Source organism: Drosophila gunungcola (assembly GCF_025200985.1).
Source record: "Drosophila gunungcola strain Sukarami chromosome 2L unlocalized genomic scaffold, Dgunungcola_SK_2 000007F, whole genome shotgun sequence".
NCBI classification, from domain to species: domain Eukaryota; kingdom Metazoa; phylum Arthropoda; class Insecta; order Diptera; family Drosophilidae; genus Drosophila; species Drosophila gunungcola.
The window spans coordinates 3,553,672-3,574,831 of NW_026453162.1; the positions used below are offsets into that span (position 1 = coordinate 3,553,672).

The 21,160-nt window shown below is 34.6% G+C and overlaps 1 protein-coding gene and 1 long non-coding RNA gene across 2 annotated transcripts; both read left to right on the top strand.

Annotated features, from left to right (window-relative positions):
• The first annotated feature begins 1,318 nt into the window (after window positions 1-1,318).
• LOC128253194 (uncharacterized) lies at window positions 1,319-2,408 on the top strand. The gene is made up of 3 exons (XR_008267399.1): window positions 1,319-1,436; window positions 1,496-1,774; window positions 2,312-2,408. It is a non-coding gene; the product is annotated as an uncharacterized LOC128253194 (long non-coding RNA).
• Window positions 2,409-5,475: 3,067 nt separating this feature from the next.
• On the top strand, window positions 5,476-8,772 carry LOC128253158 (uncharacterized). Its single transcript, XM_052981371.1, has 2 exons — window positions 5,476-5,599; window positions 7,756-8,772. Exons 1-2 carry the CDS (start codon window positions 5,519-5,521, stop codon window positions 8,629-8,631), a joined length of 957 nt encoding a protein of 318 aa, XP_052837331.1. The 5' UTR covers window positions 5,476-5,518; the 3' UTR covers window positions 8,632-8,772.
• The last annotated feature ends 12,388 nt before the right edge of the window (window positions 8,773-21,160 follow it).

Here is a 21,160-nt window from a genome sequence, read left to right on the forward strand (position 1 = left end):
TGCACTTGGATGTGTAATCGGCGGCCTAGCTCACAAATTCAAAAATCAACGTAACTGATAGCAGTAAGGTTAGACCTTTTCACATTGCAAATTAATAAAGGTTTTAATTTTTATTTTATGATTTTTATTAAGAATTTTTGAAGAAGTAGTAAAGTATTTTTAACTTCTAAAACCAGGGGGCAAAATCAATTATAATAATTTTTAAATCAAAAAATCTACAAACAATCTACTAATCTAAATCTAAATCTACAATCTAAATCTTGTTTCGTAGTTTTCCAGTGTAGACTTTTAATACCCTTGCAGAGGGTTTTATAAATTTAGTCAGAAGTTTGTAACGCAGTGAATCAGACATTCCGACCCTATAAAGAATGTAAATTCATTATCAGCATAACTAAACGATTAATGGGCTTATTACACTACATTGTTGGACTCATTCATTGCTAATTTATTTATTTAACTATATGATTTTACGCAAGAGCGAGCAGGACAAACCTATGACGATTCCAATGACAATGACTGACAAAACCCGATACCCGATAGTAAAATACTAGACGGAATTGGGCAACCAAAATAACATTCGATATAGTATATTTTACCATTTAAAGGTAACAACTAAAAACCCTTAAACTTTAAAATTAGCGAGATAAACACAATATAATAAACAAAACAATAAAATTTGAATTTAACGTTAAAAAAGAAGTGTGATCGTGAACCTATGACCAAAAAAATATCGAGCAGTATCTATATAGTTGTCATTGAATAAGACGAACAATGTAATTTCATACCCATATTAGCCATGTCTGTCTGTCCGTATATATCTTGAAACTTTCTAAATCGATTTATGTATTTGCCATGTTGTGAGGTCCGGTTGATCTGACGACTATACCCTGAACTGTTTTTATACCAATTTAAGTAAAAAAAGCTCATTTTTGCCATAACATAAATATTGACCCCGCAAAATCAAGTCAAATAAATCAAACCCCCGTAAATCGCAAAACACTATATAGTCTTGGTAGAGTCCAGTTAGTAGGCGTTATACTATAATTCGGTTCATATTTTTCGACTTGCCAACAATTTTCCAAATCAAAACCTTATCTTAGCAATTAAGCTTTTATTTTGACGTCAGTGCATATTAAAAAAAAAAAACGGGATTCATTCAAAAGGTTGTAAATCCAAATATATTTCATTTCATTGCGGTTTTTGATTTTTAAAATATTAAAATTTTACAATTTTTAAAAATTTTTATTTGAATATTTTTGGAATTGATTTTTCTATTTGATGTAGTAGTATCTGAATTTTAAATCCTAAATATCTAGCTTTTATAGTTTCCATGATCTCAACGTTCATAAAGACGGACAGACAGACGGAAATGGCTAGATCGACTCGACTGTTGATCCTGATCAATGGTCGAAAACGTTTAACTCTACGAGTGACGGGTATAAATATTTTAAATATAACCTTTTTCATTCCCTTGCAAAGGGTATTATATTTTCAGTCGAAAATTGTGAGTTTGTGAAGGTGTCATATCCGACCCTATAACCCTAGGACAGTTGACCTAGCAATGGAATAATCTGGGCACTCGACTATAAAGTCCTGTTATAAATATGCTCGCTGAATTAGAAAGTACTAATTAAGGTGAACCAGTAAAATATTTTTCTGCAACGAACCGAATATCAAAGGATTTAATGAGGGCTTTTCCATCTTTCCAAGTAAATAGTTCCATTAAGACAATGGCAATTGATTTCGGAAATTGACTTTGCTGATATCTGCATACGTATGTATTTGTGACAAACTTTGTTGAATTTTGCCAGGGGTCGTTAATATTTGTGTTCGCAATTCCACTTGCTATAATTGTCAGCATCAACAGATATAAGTCAGCTGTGTCAACGAATTATTTGCATATTGATTGAGCACTCGATGTGTTGATAATGATGCAATTTGTTGATTCATTTATGGAAGAGCCTGCTGAGGCTTTAATGGATTGGAATGGCAAGGCAATCAAATGCAACGCACGTTCGTGTGTCCTAATTCGAGAGGAGCCAAATCCAATTCCGCCTGCCTCCGAATTTAAATGCAGATTAAATTCCATTTTTGAATCAATTAGGGGTGCAAAAAGAAAAGGCGTGTTGCGCTGCGTTAAATATTTACCCAGCTGTTCGGTCTCGGGGGAGAATTATCCTGATGTCCGATTGACTCGCTCCCCAAACATAGTTTGCCTTTGGGCGTTGGCCCCGCCACGCCTTTCCATGACCCCACTGACCCGTTGCGTGACTGTTCGCATACACCGCTCCCACATTCCTCATTTTTGCAGCTATACGCACAAGCTCAGCTCAAGTTCCCTAATGCTTATTTACACGGTAGAGCATTTGGGATTGGCACTCCTAGCACTCCTAGCCTACCATCTAGACAGGTACTTTGCGCACTTTCCTGTCTGCGACCACCGAAAAAAGGGGGTTGAGGTGAGAGGTGAGAACTGCGACTGCGGCAATATTCTAATGGATTTTTCGTTTCCAGCTACATATAAATAGACGCTTAACAACTGACAAGAATGGAAACAATATTTCAGACTCCTAGAAGGGGTATTCCAAAAAGAACGCTGGATTGATGATGCACTAAAAAAAACTTAGCAACATTACCGAAGGGAATCCTTTAGTTTACTACCCTCATCCTCAAAAATCGAAAACAATTATTCTAGCGCGATTTTAAACATAAATGTTTTTGTCAGCATTAATAAAACTATAACGTTGAGAAAATCTTAGCTCGTTATTGCCTATATACACACTAAAAAAATGATCCTCCTTGAACTGCGGATTCCTAGGCTTAACGTTAAATTATTATTAATTTATATGTGATCTGGTCTCTATTCTAGACAATTATCAAATTAAATTTTAGAATTCACACTTTTTTGCCACTCGGTGATAAGACTTTTTTAAATTCTTAAGAAATCGCGGTACACCGAGCACAAGAAAAACACAAACAACAAGAAAGGCCACCCGAAGTTCATGAACCGTTGCAGCTATTGAAAAACATTAAAATTATGATTTACTTGCGTGTATGTTTAAAAACATTGAAGCTATGCTGATTTGCAGCTCAATTATTCAATAGTTCCTATGGCAGCTATATGATATCGTTTTCCGATTTTAATAAAATTAAAAACGTAATTCTGAACTGTCAAATTAATAATAAGTCAAAAAAAATTACAAAATTACAAAAAAAGAAAAAATACATTTAAAAAAATTGTTGTTTTCAATATTTTTCTTGTTTCCATGGAAGCTTTATGTTATAGTCGTCTGATTTTGATGAAATTTAAAGAGTAATTCTATAATATTTAACCATTACTAAATGTCGAAGAACAAAAAAAAAATTTAAAATCCAGAAAAGTTATAATTTTTTTTCATTTGTTTTTCCGATTGTTCCTATGGGAGCTATACTCGTCCGATCCGGCACGTTCCGACAATAGAAAGACAGTTTTTGGGAAAGTTTCATGCAAATATCTTTAAAACTGAGAGACTAGTTTGCGTAGAAACGGACGGAAATGGCTAGATCGACTCTCCCAGTGATGCTGATCAAGAATATATATACTTTATAGGGTCAGAAATGTCTCCTTCACTGCGTTATAACCCTCTGTAAGGGTATAACAATTAGACAATTTTAAAGCAGATTATGAAAGCTTATTTTAACTGAGAATACCAGTTTCAATGTAAATTTGTGCATAAAGTTTCTAAGACAATTGGTTTTATATCAGGCTCAATAGTATCAATTTAAGCGGATAATGAGCTTAACGAGGATTTGGCATTATATGTTATGGTGATAGAAGGATTTGCGAATAAAATCTAAGGCGCAAATACAAAGATTTTAAAAAAAAACTATTTATAGAAGGTGTTCTTTTTAGCGGCTTGACTATAGCGGTTTTTTATGCCCTTGCAGTAGGTATTATAATTTCAGCCATAAAAACGAATGACTACCTACACGCAAAAATATTTGTTTGGTCAAATTGACTATAAACAAGAAGGGAGAAAACTTCGGAAATTTTTTTTTCCGATTTTATAAGAGGACAACTTTTGAAAAATATCAAGCCTACAGCTTTAAAGCTAGGAGACTAGTTTGCGTAGAAACGAACAGGCGGAGGGACAGGCTTACCTAACTAGATCACAGAGAAGAACATTTAATGCAATATAATAATTTAAAAATAATTGGGTTGAAAACTGTTCACAGCTTTACTATACCCATAGGGTAACTATTTAATTGGTTGATCCATTTGACCAATGGATTTTTTTGAGTGTGGAAAGGTTTTGAGAGTATTCACAAAAGAAATGTATCCTTTTATTTGGTCTCCCCTTGCTATTCTAATATTCTGTGGCCACTTATCCTACTACTTTTAGAAATTTTAAATTGCAACCCCAAAAATCATTTTCACAGCGTTCACGTGGGACTCATTAGGCGGCGTTTCCCCCTTTTTTGTATGGAACAACTTTTATTTCACGTTTTAGCGCCTCTCGCCTTCATCGCTGTGCTGTTGTTGACAATGAGCGAAACATTTGCGTATCGAAATTGGCAAACCGCAGGAGGGGCTGAGGATGTACTGGCCTCCATTCCCGAAAGACATGAATATTCATTCTTTGCGGAGCGAGTCCCAATTGAGAAAAGGAGATGCTTCAGGTTGGGGGGCTTTTGGGATTAACATAAAATTTCATTTGATTGTGTTTCGGTGAAGACTTTTATGGCATATAAGGGGTTTTATACGGCCACTAACTTTTTGGGGATCTGATACAAGATGCCTAGTGAAATCTCATCGGGCCACAAGATTGATGGGAATTGTTTATGTTACGGGTAAGCGGACTTCATCGCGTTTGTGCTTGAGTAAAATCAGATGATTAGGTGTTGAATTTTAATTTTACTTTTTTGCGCAGAAGCTTAAATTTTTTGGAACTGGAAATGGAATTTAAATTTTCGGAGTTCGTTTGACTCTGCTGAAACAGTGTAATAACATATATTATATTAGAATTATTTACATAAATATTCAACCTTAATTATATCCATATCATTTCAAGACTTTTTTTCTATAAAAATAATTTGGATTCATAAAATTTCACCATATTAACTAGTCTAAAAGTTTAACACACTTGCTGTGCCAATAATTAAGTTTACAACAGTAGATATCCATGAATTTAGCACAAACAAAACAAATGGCGAAGTACAGAGCGCTTCACAAATCCCAACAGTAAAAGAAAAGGCGATTATTTGACTGCAAACTGCGAATTGTGTTTTACGATGCAATTCGTGATGGTGGTACAATATGAAAGATTGATGAGCTTTCTTGATGAGCCCCTGTCAAGGTCGTTCCACTTTTTTTCGGTTACAGTGCCCTGTTCTTGTTGATTCTTTGCTCTGAATGTGAGTATTTGTCTGCGAAATTTTTCAAGCAAATATGAGTTGGGTAAACGGCAGATAAAGTGCTTCGGCTATAAAAGCAGAAATTCACGACGGAAAGAGACACAGTTCCAGCATTGATTTTATCATGAATCGATTAGTGGCCGTCTTCAGTTTCTGTCTTCTTCTGGTCGCAGGACACTCGGTGGAGGAAGCACAGGACACAAAGGTAAGATGAAGCAAAACAAGAAGGAAAGCAAACTTCGGCAAGCCGAAGTTCATATACCCTTGCAGCTATTGCATTAATTAAATACTTTTGAAAACATTTAAATTATGATTTACTTGAGTATGTGCTAAAAAAAAACATTGAAACTATGATTATTTGCAGCTCAATTATTAGATAGTTATTTTATATATTTTTATTATTTCTATGGGAGCTATATGCTATAGACGTCCGATTTTGATAAAATTTATACCATAATTCTGAAATAATTAAACATTGCTATATGTCGAAGAACTAAACAAAAAATTAAAAAACAGAAAAGTTATAATTTTTTTCATTTATTTTTCCGATTGTTCCTATGGGAGCTATATGCTATAGTCGTCCGATTTTGATGAAATTGAAACCGTAATTCTGAAATATTAAACCATTACTATATCTCGAAGAACTAAACAAAAAATTAAAAACAGCAAAGTTATAATTTTTTTTCATTTATTTTTCCGATTGTTCCTATGGGAGCTATATGCTATAGTCGTCCGATTTTGATGAAATTTAAACCGTAAATCGGAAATATTTTACCATTACTATATGTCGAAGAACTAAACAAAAAATTAAAAAACAGCAAAGTTATAATTTTTTTTCATTTATTTTTCCGATTGTTCCTATGGGAGCTATATGCTATAGTCGTCCGATCCGGCTCGTTCCGACTTATATACTACCTGCAATAGAAAGACAACTTTTGGGAAAGTTTCATGCAGATAGCTTTAAAACTGAGAGACTAGTTTGCATATAAACGGACGGACAGACGGACAGACGGACAGACGGACATGGCTAGATCGACTCTCCTAGTGATGCTGATCAAGAATATATATACTTTATAGGGTCGGAAACGTCTCCTTCACTGCGTTGCAAACTTCTGACTGAAATTATAATACCCTCTGCAAGGGTATAAAAATGTCAAATTATTTACAATTAATTATTCATTGCTGTGGGCATTGAAACGCAAACTTTAAAACTCAAGAGTTTTACTTACACTTTCACAACTTTAATTAGAAAAGGCAAATTTAGAACTTACTTACTTATATTGACATTGTAATAATTTGAAGTTATTATTTCTCAACATTAATTGGCGTTGTAACAAACTGACGATATAATATTTAATAACAACCATTTCTATCTGAAGTTTGCAACTCAGTGAAAAAGGCATTTCTGATATATACAAGAAAAAAAATATATTTTTTTAATCAGCATCACCAAACTCGATTCGATTCTTGTTCCGGTTTTAGCAATTCAATTCATAAGCTGATTAGAGTTAATTAACTCAAGTTCAAAGGTATTTAACTTTTCATTAATATATTAGCTAAAAACTGTTTATTATACCCTTGCAGAGGGTATTATAATTTCAGTCAGAAGTTTGCAAGGCAGTGAAGGAGACATTTCCGACCCTTGAAAGTATATATGTATATTCTTGATCAGCATCATAAGGAGAGTCGATCTAGCCATGTCCGTCTGTCCGTCCGTTTCCACGCAAACTAGTCCCTCAGGTTTGAAGCTATCTGAATGAAACTTTCCCAAAAGTTGTCTTCCTATTGAAGGTAGTTCATAAGTCGGAACGAGCCGGGTCGGATGACTATAGCATATAGCTCCCATAAGAGCAAATCGGGGAAAAAATGAAAAGAAATATAAGTCTGCTGTTTTAATTTTTGTTTTAGTTTTTCGGCATATCGTAATGGTTAACAGTTCTTTAAATTTAACTAAAATCGGAAAACGAAATCATATACGAATCATACGAAATCATAATAATAATAATAATAATAATAATAATAATAATAATAATAATAATAATAATAATAATAATAATAATAATAATAATAATAATAATAATAATAATAATAAGAATAATAATAATAATAATAATAATAATAATAATAATAATAATAATAATAATAATAATAATAATAATAATAAAATAAAATAATAATAATAATAAAAATAATAATAATAATAATAATAATAATAATAATAATAATAATAATAATAATAATAATAATAATAATAATAATAATAATAATAATGTTTGCAATAGCTGCCAGGGTATACGAACTTCGGCTTGCCGAAGTTTGCTTCCTTTCTTGTTATTTATCTCATCAACAACGTAACCACAGGAGTTGCTGGCCAGCACTACCCCCTCGGTTGACGAGGGATTTCCCAATGGATCTGACGAGCTCACCGAGCTGCCCGAACCCCTTGCAGCGAGTCCGATGGATGTCAACAAGATCAATTGGCTGCCCGTGTGGGAGGAGCATGAGCTGTCGAGGTCTGCCCGGGAAGTGGTAGAGCAGCCAGCTGACACTATCCTCACCCCTGAGCCTTCGTCGCCCCAAGACACAGTGGAGGATGCACTGCTGCCCAAGGAACACAAGGAGTGCCCCAACAATGCCGAGCGCGGCCTAACCAATCTCATTCGGGTGGCCCGCCCGCTGCTGCCCGCTCCTCGACTGAGGAACATCTTGGCGAACGCTGTCGAGGATCCCCAGGTTCGGAACCTGGTCGCATTGCTTCGGAGCGATGGCTTCAAGACACAAGTCCAGCGGTTGAGAGCCACGAAGCAGCACCAGGTGCTGCACGACTATATCTGCCGGCGGCTGAAACTGGATCCCAATTATTACGTGGAGTTCGTCAGGGTGTTCCTCGATGTCCACATCTCCGACCCACCGACCTCTAAGCTTCCCAACCGCCGCCCAGGAGTCCGAGGCCTCCTCCAGGACCTCCGGGATGCTCTGCCGCGCGCCACCCTGAGAGATATGTATCGGCGACTGTACGCCTCAGACTCCGAGCTCTCGAGCGCCGTGCGCCTCATCCGCAGCTCCGAGTTCCGGCGGATGCTTCGCGATCTCCGCTCCCTGAAGGAGTACCGCTCCCTGAGCGACGAGGTGGAGAAGGCGGGAGTACCTCTGCGCCAGCTTCAGCAGCTGGTGACCAATGCCCTGGGCTGGACCACCGTGGACATGGGTGCAGAGACTGTCATTTGGAGCGTTTAGGTGGTGCAGACTGCTTTGCTGTAACTTTTTTGGAAATTTCCATCTTTCACGAGTCGAGAACATTGTTTGTCTTTAGTTTATCCTTTATCAGTGATTCAGATTTTCAAAGGGAAACCATTTATATTCTTTCTTAATAAAATTATAATTTTTTTCAAAAACTATGCTTAGATATATATTTCACTACAAGTATGGCTTTCTTATTATTTAACTATTTCAATAAACGTAATCTCTTTATACTTATGCACCTATTCGATTTATAATATTTAATTTAACCAAACAGTGAAGAATTAGTCAAAAAACAACAACAAATTCCGTTAGCTTAGGATCATTGTCTAAAAAAACAATTTACTGGTAACCTGTAGACTCTACAGTGTAGAGTATTAGTTTTTTTTATAAAGTGTAACTTCTTTTAAAAACACACCAGAGCATAAGCCTTCAAAAAACAAAATCAATCAACGATGTACAGAAAAGTTAAGTTAGTAGAATGAATAAACAAACTATAATCGAGATAGAAAAGGAAGTTACTCTTTGAAAAAATTATAGCAGAACAACAATTTTTAGTGTCATATATGGGTATTTCCAAAAGATAGTCGCCAAACCCCAAAAACTATACGTTGAGAAAAATATTTTGGTTAAATACAATATTAAAGAAACACTCAAATTTGGTAACGATAACATCAGAGTCTTTTGTTTTTATTTTCACCAAAAAAAACCTTGACCTCGAGCCGGCAAAACTTTAAATTAAATAATAATATTTTTAATGCCCATTTTCTACTTTCGTCTAAAATCAAAAAAACCTTTTTTTTTCGTTTTACTTCCACAATGGTTGCCAAACACATCTGTGCTTTTATGCCTAAAGAGATGTTTTTAGTTCCAGGTTATTTAAAAATTGTTCACAAAATAATGTATTTATGGTTTTTTATTTTTAAAGTCTTTCGCGTCCGAAATGAATATTTTTTTATAATAAAAATCGATTAGCGTTACCATATTCTTAGCGCCATCTAATGTTTTAATATTGGGTTTATTTAAAAAAACGATAAAAGGTTTTCATTTGGTATTATTAGCGAAAATGTAAATAAGTTTGACGTTTACTGCTTTTTAATGAACAGAATGGAACTTTTTAACACGTCCTTATAATTTCAAATGGCAGCAGATTGCAATTTCAAAATAAATTTATTATTTTGGCTGCGAAAGTTTTAAATGGAACTATTTTTCTACGTCTCATGCTATTTTGCTACGTCGATGGCGTTGAAGCTATATTAATAGTGACAAGTAAGTAAGTATTAAGTATTTCACCTACAAAACAATCGAAATTTAGGTGGCGCCGTCTGTCGAACTGCATAATCAACACTTGAAGATAAAAGCGCGCAGCACCAACCCCAACCTTCAAACATGTCGCAGAGTGACAGTACATACTTTCACGCTTCGTGGGCGTTAGAGTGGGCGAGGCTCCGTTTTGAAACAAACTTGCACTTCTTAGGAACTATCAGAATCTGCATGCCAAGTCCCAAATTTCTAGCTTTTATAGTTTCCGAGATCTCGACGTTCATACAGACGGACGGTCGGAAACGCTTGCTTTCTACGTGTTACCTACTTTTCAACGAATACAATATACCCTTTTACTCTACGAGTAACGGGTTTAAAAAATAATTGAATAGTATTTTCGTTATGAGCAACATAGTACAATATCGGACTTATTTATTGAAGAAAGATGTTCAATATTTTAGCTTTTACGCTTGAACACAATTATGCATTTACTGAACGACGGGTACCAAATTCCAACCACTAACTAAAAAATCATACATTATCTGACTGTTAACCTAAAACGAGTGGTTAATTGACTTTAAATTTTTGTTTAAAAATAAAAAAACTTCTGAAAATTTTTCAATAAAACTTGCTGAAAGTTTTTTAATAAAACTGGCTTAAACGAATGATGGCACCCTCTAGGTATACTGAAAAAAAAGGATGTGCAAAAACTCCATCCAGTTTTGCAGACTTTTGAGTTTTTATCAGGTTTTGTAAATTGTTGGTTCATTTTTGTGGCGTATGAAATTCATGTATTTATTTTTTAACCGCAAGAATTTACTTGCTTTATTTTTTTAGGTAGAGATGATTAGGACCTAAAAAAACCTTCTTTTTTTACACTTATTTTGAATGTTTAAGTTGTTCGAAACCCTGGAAATGCCCATAACTATTTCTGATGTAATTCCTTCACTTAAATAAGCAATCTAAAAATAATATGGCTTTATTTATATTACAAAATTTCCAATTAATAACCACAGCGTTTTTTCTTGTTTTACATTGGGATTTTTCCGAACAGTCGGCGCTCACCCAATTTTGCTTCGCTTCACAAAAAATCGCTTTCCCTGCGGGAGAAGCAGTGTTAGGACTACGTCTCCCTCGAGGCATCCGCATCAAGAACTGAGGAGATATGTACAACTCGTTCCCTGCAATTACATAAATCAATTCGGGAAGGCTACCACATCGATGTGTTGACGTCTTCCAGAGGCTGGCGACCAAAAGCACTTCAAATTCGTTCAGGGTCAGAGTCATTATGGGTGATATGTGTGTAGGGCATTGTGTGTTAGGATATGTTCTGGGCCGCTGTCGCCGCATGATGCCACCAGTAGCCACGCGGCGGGTAAACAAACAACCTCTGAAACTGCTGCCACACATTTCGTCGTCTTCCAAGACTTAATCATCCGTGGTGCTGTCGACGCCGACTTCTAATCGAGGCAACAGTTGCCATAAATAAAATTACTGACACATCGGACAGACATCAGCCAACGGTAGTGGATAAAAATAAGACTCTAAAAGGGCAAGTCCCAGCGACGTTTACGGAAATACGAAACCCATTCTTTATTTGGTTTACTCCACCAGACCAGAGCAGCGGCAACAATCTGAGACGCAGGCGAACGTGTCGAAATAAATAAACAATTTTTGAAACTACAAAGCAGAACAGAGCAAAGATCGATAAAGCTGGGTCTGGACTTTGATAGAGCTCAGATGGTGAATCGGATTGTGACTGTGACACTGGATGGCTGTGTAATTCATCGCGCAGAAACTGAAACTATTTCGACAGATGGCAAATTGCAAGTAATAACTTAATGATGAAAGCAGTATATGGAGCCACAATAGGGTCAGTCTTGAGCAATGCACTCAGATAATTTCACTGCTAAGTGTGTTATTAGGAAACTTTGAGAAAAAATAAGTTTAGTTTATGAAGGAACCCCACTAAATTAATAAAGCTGCTGCTTTGGGGGTACATCAACCCAAAAAAGATTTCCCTAAAATTTAAGGAAGTAGAGTCGAATTTTTAGGAGGCCTACAACTTAGGTAATTTTACTAAATTACTAAGTAGGCGATTTTATTTTAGCTGAAAGTAGTACATTAGTAAAACATGAACATGAACAATTCGAAAATTTTTGTAGAGACTCTTTTTTTATGTGCGTTGGTAAATATTTTTTACACAAATAACTTTTCTGTTATTACAACAAGTCAGTACCGAGCCATATGCTAAAAAAAAGTGTAAGCAACTAAGTTATGTTAAATTGTCTTTTAATTGTTCGATCTTCTGTATGCCAGATATATGATATATACAAAATAGATACAAAAAATGATTTAAATTGATTACAAAAGATCGTTTTAAATCAGCTAAAATAAGCTATGGATGCCCGAAATCAATTAATCAGAGCTGAAGATAAAAAATTAAATAGGCATTCAAACAGGTAAGAACGTTCATTTAAAAAAAAAAAGAAACAAGAAAGAAAGCAAACTTCGGCAAGCCGATGTTCATATACCCTTGCAGCTGTTGCAAAATTAAATATTCTTAAAGACATTAAAATTATGATTTTCTTGCGTGTATGTTTAAAACCATTGAAACTATGATGATTTGAAGCTCAATTATTTGAGTTCCTATGGAAGCTATATGATATCGTTTTACGATTTTAATAAAATTAAAAGCGTAATTCTCACCAACAAATTATTAAATTATCGAAAAGAATTTCTAAAAAAAATTACAAAATAAAAAAGGTAAATTAAAAAATTTTTTTTTTTTATTTTTTTTTGTTTCAACGGGATTTCGATTGTTCCTATGGGAACTATATGATATAGTCGTCCTATTTTGATGAAATTTAAACCGCATTTCTGAAATATTTAACCATTACTATATGTCGAAGAACCAAAGTTATAATTTTGTTTTTATTTATTTTTCCGATTGTTCCTATAGGAGCTATATGCTATATACGCCCGATCCGGCTCGATCCGACTTATATACTACCTGCAATAGAAAGACAACTTTTGGGAAAATTGTAAGACTATAACATAAAGCTCCCGTCGGAGCGAAAAAAAAAATAAAAATTAAATTAAAAAAAATGTAAATTTTTTATTTTGTAATTTTTTTTAGAAATTCTTTAAAAATTTCAGAATTACGCTTTTAATTTTATTGAAATCGGAAAACGATACCATATAGCTGCCATAGGAACTATCAAATAATTGAGCTGCAAATTATCATAGCTTCAATTTTTTTTTAAACATATACGCAAGTCAATCATAATTTTAATGTTTTCAAGAATATTTAATTTTTGCAATAGCTGCATGGGTATATGAACTTCGGCTTGCCGAAGTGTCTTCCTTTTCTTGTTTAAATTTGTACGAGCTATAGGATCTATGTAAAGTTCCTATAACTGGTAAAGTTGAGAACTTTGTATTTGTCATAAAATAAGTTCTTTATACAATTAAATATAATGAAATAAAAAAAACCGCATCTAACAAAAAATTTAAAAACCGCTCATAACACCAAAAATAGCCAATTTCGGCAAGCCGAAGCTGATATACGTTTGCAGCTTTTGCACCTTCTACACACAAAATTTCTGATATTAAATTTTGTGACGAAAAATTACACACATTTAATATTTTTTTATTTGTCGCGCTCCAAGAAAGTTTTTTATCTACACAGACATATTTTTGTTGCAGCGTGCTCTCAGCAGAGCTTGGGCAGAGCGAATGGTGCCTCTACATATGTATTTCTTACTCTATGTTCGAAGTTAAATTTGATTTCCCACCCCACTTTCAATTTTTGGTTTGAACTTGCAACTGAAATGTTGTTTTAATCCATCATAAATTTGTTTCTAGAGACCCAAAAGTTTTTAAATAAAAACCAAACGGAGCATTTCAGTTTAATGTAATTTAATGAGGAAAAAAGAAATTTTAGCATACGTTATAAACTAAATTGATTTTTTTAGTATTGCTTTAGAAAGTAAAAAAAGTAACAGTAGAACTAAAACAAAAAAACTGAAATTTTGTAAAAAAAAAATGGAGATTGATTAAATTTTGAATTTGTTTTTGATTTGGCCGTTTAACTGATTGGAAAAATTGAACACTTTATTAAAATCTTAGGAAGTAAGTTAAATTTTATATATATATATTTTTATATATATATATATATATATAAGTATTTTTCAATATTTTTTTTAATTTTCGTCACGATATAGTAAACTTTTAATATTAGAGAATTTCGATAAAAATTTTATTGAAATGGAGCGACTATATCATCTAGCATTAATGGTTTTAATTTGTATTAATGTGTATATATATATATCACTGTGGGCGGTAGTACATAAATATGCGTTATATAAGGACAAGTTAAAAGTAACCCATTATTTGTACACGAAATTCAAGCTTTTTTATGGTTAGAATTAACCGATTTATTTCAAGTAAGCACCATTCTTTTCTAAAGTCGATTCCCATTTTGATGGTAATTTCATGATACCTCTCTCATGAAATCCTTCGTCCTTATTTCCAAAAAACTGAGCCAGTCGGTTTTCACAATCCTCTCTTGTAGCTAATTTTACACTATCCAAATCGTTGGACATTGATAGAAAAAGTTGGTTGTAACTCCCATCCAAACTCTCGGAGCTTCTGGCGAGTCGCTATTGACGTGTATTTTGTCTAGCGCTGTCCTGGTGGAAAACAATTCCTTTCCTGTTGTTCAAATAATGGAGTACTTTTTACTTAACCTTATATATCAAAAGTTGCGTAATCCTAAGAGCTATAGGGACGCAAAAAAAAAGAGAAATCGTTAGTGACCTTTTTAAAAAAAATCGAAAAAATGTGAATAAATGTGAGAAACTATTTAACATGAAGAAATTATGGTAAGTAAACGAAATATAGTATTTTTTTTAGTCTTTTTCCCGCTAAACTAGCGGATTTTCCAAAAAGTGGTAGAGCAAACGTTTTTTAGAGCGAGCTGTTTAATACGTTAAGTCAAAAATTTACCCGTGCAAACAAACAAGAGGACTAACGACGTAATTTCAAAAATGCTCTAAAAACCTTATTTGTTGAATATATTTTGAACGGATTATCGGATTGTGATGACCGAGGTGTCATTATACGCGTACTTAATGCCAGAATACAATAGTGCCACAAAAGTCAGCTCCAATATAAGGACACAATATTTTCAGACTTTCACCCTATTTCCCCGGAACCAAATGACTCTCTAAAACTAATACTACTACTCTTATGAAGCCGCTACCTTTCGATTGCTATATCATTTAATAAAAGCTGACTATTCTTTCTTGATTTCGAATATTGCGGATATATATAGTAGTCTCCAATCCGGTGCTCATCGTGGACTGCCGTCCACAGTGATAACAATTTAAATCCGATTTCTATGCCTATAACGCAGTAAAGGCTTTGGCAGCTATTGATTATGTCTCCTTACCTACCATGTATATTGTATTGTATAGATTCAATTTAATTTGTGATTTGTCTTGAGCTTTTCCAAAAAGGGGGATTCTCACTACGCAAAAAGTGAAAAGTGTTTAAATGCCACGTTAGGGCACACACGTGTTATTTAATTGAATTTAAGCCAATCAGTGTAGTAAACAGATAATTTTAAGGAGTTGTAAACGCTTTTAAAGATTGTTGCAGAAGCTCAAACGGTTTCCATGTCTTTCTGTCGACCTATGTATAATAAGAAGAACTACATTATTTATGAAAATATTCTTTATAACACTAGGAAACGGTCTTATAAGACTTTTTCTCTGTTTCAAAGCTCAATAGCTGGCTGATGAGTTGCCAGTTTCTTCCATGGGTCAGTCTCCATGGAAAAGCGTTTCTCAAAATTCCGACAATTGCTGTGCGAAATCACTGCAACGGCTACGTTTTTCTTTAACCTTTGTTGCAACATTTTCGTTCCGCCATTCAAACTCAATTAGGGAGAGTCGTTCACCTTTTTGCCAGTCTGTTGTTGTCTGGCTTTTGTTGCTTAGGGCCCGTCCCTGTGGAGCGTACAATAGTCAGGAGCCACGATACACCCACACCTTGAGTACGGACTTGCATAAACTCTAAAAAAAACAGGGGAATCACGTAACTGATTATTAAACAAAAATCAAAATTTTTAACATATAGGCTGTATTTTTTTTAATTTATTGTAATGATCTTCTTTCAATGTCCCTCCTCTGCCAGTTGAGAGCACTTTGCACCCATATAATGTGGCTCGCGACTATTCTAAATGACTAAAACTTGGGTCCCTTCCACTTGCCAATTTGACCTTTTCCAGATTGATTTTAACATTTTGAAAACATAACAAAGACCTTTTCCCAAGAAAATTTAACTTTTTTAAAAAAAATAAACTTTTTTGGACAACTTCGCGGCTTAATAAATTTATATTTTTTGTAAAGGCGACATTTTCCACAATTATAAGAGAATTTTGTATTTTAAAATTCTTTTTAACTTTAATCTGAAGAAATTTGAAATCCCAAAAGAATCAGTTTAACAAATATAGAAACATGTGTTTTCTATAAAAGATCAGATATTAATTTGATAAAAGCATAATAACATGTCATTTGTTTTGCTTTTAAATATTCTTGAATTTTTTGGCTAATCTGACTGGAATTTAAGGTTGGTTGCTGTCAGCACTGGACCCCGCCTGAGCAGTATGCATTTGGCCTAAAATGCTGGAGGCCTTACTGCTGTGATATTTATTTCCAGTGCAGTAGTGCGCTCCACTCCACTTTCAACTTTACGCTTCGTGCTTCCGCCCACCGAAAGCACTGCGAGTTGTCGTATTCGCTGGCGAATTTCCCCTTTCGGAACTGCAAAATTGCTGGAAATGCAATTGAAGTTGCTGCCAGAAGGCGACTATCTGAACACGCTTGGCCGAACAGCGCTAATCTCGCAACTGTTTACGCCAACTGACTGTCGGTCTGACCAGCCAAGGCCAATAACCCCCTGTACTCCAAATAATCCGCGGCAATCCAACGCATTTACTCCACACAACTGACATCGCTCAGAGATCGGTTTTTGGGGCCAAGAACTCGGGCCAGTTGCTGGCCATCGAGAGCGGCTTTTTACGTCATCGAAATGTTTGGCTGGAAGCGTACCAAGGCATGGGGCAGAAAAACTCTAGCCACGCCAACGGAAGCCATTAGAGGCGAGCCAAGAACACGGACCATGGGCCATGGAGCGGCGTTTTCTGGGAGGAGGCAGCAGGCATTCCAAGCAATTAATAATAATTTCCGCTGCCTCAAACAAAAAGCAACTTGGAAGCTTTTTTCTCGTTCGTGTTGCGCTACGACTCTATTTCGCAGATGGCACAGGGAAATGGAAGGGGTGTGGTTCAAATTCAAGATTATATTTCCCAAGAACTTGGAATAAGTTGTTGCTGTTTGCCTTCTTTGGTCATGTCTCTGTAGCTAATTTGGACTTACACTGACTTAAGCCGAAGGTGTGAGGCCTCAGATCTAAGCCAAAAGGATAAAGAAATCTATTTAATACTAATACTCTTTATAGTAGTATTCTATTTAACGGTTTGTGTCTTCACAAGAATTAAAACTTTAACAAACAACAAGCATTGCTCTGGTCGACACCACTTTCAATTTAATTTGTAATTTAAGGAAAGTTTTAGATTAAGTTATTTAATTGTATTTTAAATATACAATTTATTTTTTACGAATATGGTGTTTGATTGAACTTTGACGAGTTGAGCCCAAATAAAAATAAATAACTGATGGTTTTTTTTTTGTCAAAATCTCAGTTACTATCTTATTATTGCCAGGTGAAGTTATTCACAGCACATTCCTGGGGTCAGCCCTTTGGGCACTTAAATTATTTAATACAAGATGAATGCTTTCTCGTCTTGTTTTTTGGGCGGTACGCATTTCGACAATTCACGCCCATTTAATAGACACCATAAAAGTTCATTAAAGGCAAGTCGATTTTGAACCAGAAACCAAAACCGAAATCAAACCACAAATCAAATTAAAATTCCAAAAATGCCACATATGCGGAACGTGTTTCCCAGCTCAAAGTCATTGTTTTCATCGGGCCGGTAAGAGCTCTACCCAAATAGAGGCAAGAACTGCAACTGAGTTGATCACTCAGAAATCACTTCGCCGTAAAAACCAAACGAAACAGACACTTTTGCTGCCACGCATGACTTGCCGATTGGTGTAGCGCCTAACCCAAGTCTAAACCACATTTTTGTATCGAATAGGAGTTTTAATGTGAAGTTTGAATACGCTTTTAGTTTTTACTAACAAATACTGAAATTCCTTGTTTGTCTAAGCTAAAAAGAAACAAGAAAGGAAGCAAACTTCGGCAAGCCGAAGTTCATATACCCTTGCAGCTATTGCTAGAATTCAATTTTTGAAAACATTAAAATTATGATTTACTTGCGTATATGTTTAAAAACATTGAAGATATGATGATTTTCAGCTCAATTATTAGATAGTTATTTTATATATTTTTATTATTTCTATGTGAGCTATATGATATAGTCGTCCGATTTTGATGAAATTTAAACCGTAATTCTGAAATATTTAACCATTACTATATGTCCAAGAACTAATAGAAAAATTAAAAAACAGCAAAGTTTTAATTTTTTTTGTATTTTTTTTTTGCGATTGTTCCTATGGGAGCTATATACTATAGTCGTCCGATTTTGATGAAATTTAAACCGTAATTCTGAAATATTTAACCATTACTATATGTCGAAAAACTAAAAAAAAAATTTATTATTATTATTATTATTATTATTTATTTTTTCGATTGTTCCTATGAAAGCTATATGCTATAGTCGTCCGATCTGGCTCGTTCCGACTTATATACTACCTGCAAAAGAAAGACAACTTTTGGGAAAGTTTCATGCAGATAGCTTTAAAACTGAGAGACTAGTTTGCGTAGAAACGGACGGACAGACGGATGGACAGACGGACATGGCTAGATCGACTCGCCTAGTGATGCTGATCAAGAATATATATACTTTATAGGGTCGGAGATGTCTCCTTCACTGCGTTGCAAATTTCTGACTGGAATTATTATATTTAGTATTTGAAGCTCTTCCAACTCAATAAAGAGTAAAAAATTAAAAACAAAAATTAAATCAATTCTAAGCAAAATAGTTACATATAGCTCCCACTAAAAACAACCGGAATATTAAAAAAAATTTGTTTACTCTTTTGAACAGAGTAATAATTAAATGATTCAGAACTACGCTTTTAATTTTTTTAAATTAGAAAATGATGTTTGCAGAGGAATAATCGAAGAATTGAGCTGAAAATCATCACAGCTTCATTAGTTTTAAGTATAAGACTTAAAGATTACTTAAATTTTGCTATAGCTGTAAGGGTATATAGTCTTCGGCTTGTTAAATTTTGCTTCCATTTTGGTTTTAGTTTTAAATTTTTTGTCTTTGAGTCATTTATTAAAAGATTTAAGGATTCAAAGGTCAAAGCTCAAATTGGCTTTATCGTTTTACTGTCTTTATATGAGGACATAAGCAATTATGCTAAAATTGGGTTTAAAATGTCGGAACTGTATCAAATGATATTATTCATATGTTAATGCAATTGATGTTTTTTTAATATTCATTTTGTAACCACGGTTTTGAAAAAAACCTTTATACCTTAATCGTCGACGGTGTAATGCTTAAGACGTACACCTAAAATTTGAGGAAAAATTCGCGTTTAAAATCAAGGCTGTGAACCCTTTTCAATTTGGCTTATGTTCTGTTCGTGGCTCGAACCTAAACGATTGATAGGGATCTGGTTTAAGAACGGGTTTATTGATATGCTAAACAAAAAAAAAGTTTTTTAAATTAAAAATAATGCCATTATATTTTTATTATTTATCGGAAGTATGTGTACCTTAAAGAACATAAAGCATAGTCCATAGCAATACTGAAAATAATAACTTCGGCAAGCCGAAGTTCATATACCCTTGCAGCTATTGCAAAAACAAAATATACTTGAAAACATTAAACTTATGATTAACTTGCGTATATATCTAAAAACATTGGAGCTATGATGATTTGCAGCTTAATTATTCGATAGTTCCTGTGGCAGCTATATGATATCGTTTTCCGATTTTAATAAAATTAAAAGCGTAATTCTGAAAAATAATTAAAAATAAAAAATTTACATTTCAAAAAAATTTGTTTTTTTTTAATATTTTTGTTGTTCCCATGGGAGCTTTATGTTTAAGTCGTTCGATTTTGATGAAATTTAAACCTTAATTCTGAAATATTTAACCCTCACTATATGTCGAAGAACTAAAAATTAAAAAACAGCAAAGTTATAATTTATTTTCATTTATTTTTCCGGTTGTTCCTATGGGAGCTATATGCTATAGTCGACCTACCTACCTTGAATATAAAAACAACTTTTGGGAAAGTTTCATGCAAATAGCTTTAAGACTGAGAGACTAGTTTGCGTAGAAACGGACGGACAGACGGACATGGCTAGATCGACTCTTCTAGTGATGCTGATAAGGAATATATACACTTTATAGGGTCGAAGATGCCTCCTTCCTGCATTATAATACCCCCTGCAAGGGTATTAAAATAATAAAGATTAATATTTAAAAAGTAGATCGATATACGCCTCTAGATCGTTTGGATGGATAGGTATAAATCTCAATTACCGCCCACCTCACTTGTAAAATACTAAAACCGACACTCTATATGCCCAAAGCAACCCACTTCGACGACAACAGTGCCCAGAATTGAAAGTGCATTGGCGCTTTCAAGCCACACAACTTGCTATAATCAGCGCTTTTTGATCTGGGAAAAACAATTGCCGGCCGGCACAATATGACCACGAAGGGGCCCTCTTCAAGCCTCTGGTTCCCCGATTACTCGACTCTCCTACTTCTTTGCCGGCACACAAAAATTGTTTTGAAAACTTGCTGAGTTTTCAATTGGGCACAAAGAGCGCAACAGGGAGGCATGTTGTTGGGGCGTTCCATTTGTTTGGTCAGCTCGGTTCGGTTCTGCTCAGGGTGCCCAGTAGCGACTGCCGATTTTATTGTTTGCCCGTGGCTGCTGGTGTACTCAGTGGGTTAAGTGAGCTTTTCGGCTTGTTGACTCAAAAGCGGGCCATATTTCCCCTCAGTCGGCACACCGATTCTGGCCCATTGGTGATTAGTTTTTGGTTGAAAGCATTCAGCTTTGTTTGGTGACTATATTTGGACCTCGCTAGGGTCAGTTATCAAGTTTGGAGGGTAGAACACAGTTTTATCTTTCATGATT